General features: G+C 56.5%; 1 protein-coding gene across 1 annotated transcript in view; it reads right to left on the reverse strand.

Moving 5' to 3' along the window:
- The window catches only part of Dab2ip (DAB2 interacting protein), a 173,154-nt gene extending 170,285 nt beyond the window's left edge, over positions 1 to 2,869 (reverse strand). Inside the window, exon 1 of the mRNA XM_013345903.2 lies at positions 2,624 to 2,869. Within this exon, the coding sequence (XP_013201357.1) occupies positions 2,624 to 2,663 (40 nt within the window). The 5' untranslated portion in view covers positions 2,664 to 2,869. The remainder of the gene's footprint in view (positions 1 to 2,623) is intronic.
- Positions 2,870 to 3,234: the final 365 nt, after the last annotated feature.

Raw genomic sequence — 3,234 nt, forward strand, 5'->3', positions numbered from 1 at the left:
TGGAGGCCCTGGGATAGGTTAGGGCAGCACGCCTGGCCCAGACAGAGGAAGCTGCAGGTATGGAGGCCCTGGGATAGGTTAGGGCAGCACGCCCGGCCCAGAGAGAAGGAGCCGCAGCCAGATGGCTCAGCCCCGGAAGGAGGCCATGTGGATAGTAGGGAAAGAAGGGTCAGGAAATGGGAGGAAGCCGCAGGTGTGGCCATCCCAGAAGCCAGAAGGAAATGTTTCAGGAGGGAGTCCTGAAGGATGCGAGTGACCTGTCCACTCCCACGGCCACACCTTAACCTCCCATGCATGGTGCTGGAGCCTCACGGAAGAAACTAAGGTTAAATGAGGTGGCTCCCTGGTCCAGGAAACCCAGAGCACTCGTCTTTTCTCTCCATGTGCACAGACTGAACAGAAGGGAACCATCCAGAAGCTGGGAGCAGAGTTCTGCGCAGAAACCAGGTCATCCGGAAACAGTCGTACACTTCTAGCTTCTGGGACAGTAAGGGCTGGCCAGCCTAAAACATTGTGTCATGGACATCCACACTGACAGAGACTAGCAATGTCGTGAAATCACCTCTTCTGGAAAAACCTCCTAGACACTGGGACAAAGGGTTCCACAATTCCTGGGCTCCTTCCTCAGAGTAGTCCTCACTCAGACTAACCTGGGAACTTCATAGAGACAGAGGCAAAGTTTGGCTCCCGGAGCCCAGCTCGAGGCCTGAGAGTAGAGGTTGGGCCAACGAATAAATGGGCGAACGTAGAACGAGGGCCAGAGGGGAGGCTTCATTAATGCCCTGCCCTAGGAAAGGTTTCAGCTATAGACCTCTGAGGCTGACTTGGTGGGAGTCAGACCTTGCTCGGCCCTCCTGGGACCATCCCAGAGAGAGTGCGTGTGCAAGGCCTCCTCCTCTGGCCTCCCCAGAAGCCTCCTCTGTCCTGCACACACACACACACACACACACACACACACACACACACACACACACACACACACAAAGAGACACACATGCCCTGCCCTAGCAGATCACAGAAGATCAACAGCCTGAGACAAGGGGCAGGCTGCACGCCACCGAGACGGAAGCTGCCTCAGTTTCCAACTTCGTCCTGCTCAGAGGCTGCTGCTGGCAAGCCCAGGGAACTGAGAGGGGATTTGTAAGCTCCTGAGATGTCCCTGGCTAGGGAAGGGCTCCCCAAACACCAGAGCTTTGCTTAGCCACATTGATCCCGGCCACCACTCCCCATCCCCACAGTTTCGCAGGTCGGATTGAGTCTGTGCCTTTCTTGGGCAGCATGAAGGAGTATTTAAGAACCATTCCCAAGCCTTGCCACATTTGAGGCAGACAATCCCAAGAAGCGGCAAGCCTATTTCATAGCTCAGACAGTGCGTCCCCGGGGTTCCCCATCAGGAATACACCCCCTAAAGCAGGTCTTGGGATCATGGACATCCTCCCATTCCAGACCAAAACCTCTTCCAGAACAGAAGCTGTAGTCCCCTCCCCTCCCCCACTTCGAGGACTGATTGTTACTTGGATGAAGTGACCCACAGGTCACTCAGGGTGCAGTGTTCTGTCGCCTGACTGTCTGAAGATGTCAGGTCCATGGTAGGGCCTGGCCCAGCTCCCTGAGGGCGGCAGTTTCTCTCCCTGGACTGAGCTTGGCTGCTCCAGGAGGAAGGGAATTTGGCCTTGACTCTGGGCCAGGCAGCTAGGCCTGGCTAGAACAAGGGAGTCTGGGAGGAGAAGAGCTATCGTTCTTGAGTGGAGTGTGTGCTCCCCAAAGGACCACAGCCCCAAAAAGAGTCACATAAGCCATTAGCTACAGAAGACCTAACAATCTGAGGCTAACAGCGCTGTCTCCCCAGTGAACCCCTCAACCTGCCCCCCAGCCTCTTTCCCTCCGCTATCCTCCCACCCTCCTGCTTCTCTCTGTTGCTGGGAGACAGTCACTGTGTGCCAGCGTCCTGGCCAAACGGGAGCAGTCTGGACAGCTAAGTAGCAGGCTCGGATACCTGCAGGTCCTGGGGATCCCGGGCCTGTTGAAACCTCCCTGGAGGAACCTTCTTGGTTCCCTGGTTCCGGCCCCACTCTGCTGGGCTCTAACCCTTGCAACTCTTTTCCAGCCCTGCTCAGGGCTCCGAGTGGCCCTGGGGAGCTGAGCGGAGAATCTCCCCTACTAGAGCAGCCTGGGGCCTTATGTACCAGAGAGAGGAGCTGGGAATTTTCAGTGTGCCCTGGCCTTTAATTACAAGGTACATTCAGTTGCCTGCTCATTTCTGGTTCTCTGCAGACTTCACTAATTGAATTCGCACGGCAGCAGGCAGAGCTGGGGGACCAAGAGTGAGACCTAGGAGCAGGGCCATAAACTTACTTTCCTTCTTGGCCAAGAGCAAAGTTCAAACAGAAGAAACTCTTTGCTGGACCATGCCAATGTCTCATCTAAGGGGACCCTTCAACCCCTGACCCTTGACCCAGGGCACCCATGCCTGCCCCGATCACAGAGGCCAGTCGGCACCCAGATGCCTGCCTCCCCCCACCGGTTCAACTCCGATTCCAAAAGCTAAGCAAAGTCTCCTGGAGCAGTGGGCTAAAATCCCAAACTCTGCCAGTTAGCCGCTTAGCTGGCTTGGCTCACTTACCGTAGGAGTCGCCTGGGTCCAGGAGGGAGTTGGGCTCCATGGTGTGTGGGCCCCCGGGCCGCGGCCCCACCTGATTTATGAACCGAGGCCGTCTCCATGAGCGCCTGAGCTTCTCCTTTTGTATTCCATCTGGCGGCTTCTCCAACTAGATGACTGGGTATTCCTGCAAGCAGGCCCCTTTCCAGCCCTCGCCTTCATACAGTACATTTAAAGTAGCAGTAACCTCTTTTTCCTCCCCCCGCAGCCTGCCTGGAAACATTAGAAGGGACCGAGGCGGCGAGATGTCTAAAATAGGAAGACGCTGGGGACGGCTGGCCTGGCTGCCCGCGATGCTGGCTGCGGGAATCTGGTCCGGCAGTGCAGATGGAAAAGCTAGGAGGTAAGGCAGACACGGAGCTTAACATCTGGAAGCCGGCTCTGGGGCCCCGGGGGGCCTGCGCGAACGGGTGGGAGGGGATTGGGGTGTCTGCTCTTCGCCACCTAGCACCCCAAAGCCCAGGGGCTTCTCCCAGGCCTTGCAGGAACCTCCCACTCAGATCTGTTCTCAGACATTTCCTGCAGTGTGGGATGCAGATATTGACTCATCCATCCATTCAGTCACTAAATATTTT

This window comes from Microtus ochrogaster, chromosome 4, assembly GCF_000317375.1.
Source record: "Microtus ochrogaster isolate Prairie Vole_2 chromosome 4, MicOch1.0, whole genome shotgun sequence".
NCBI lineage: Eukaryota > Metazoa > Chordata > Mammalia > Rodentia > Cricetidae > Microtus > Microtus ochrogaster.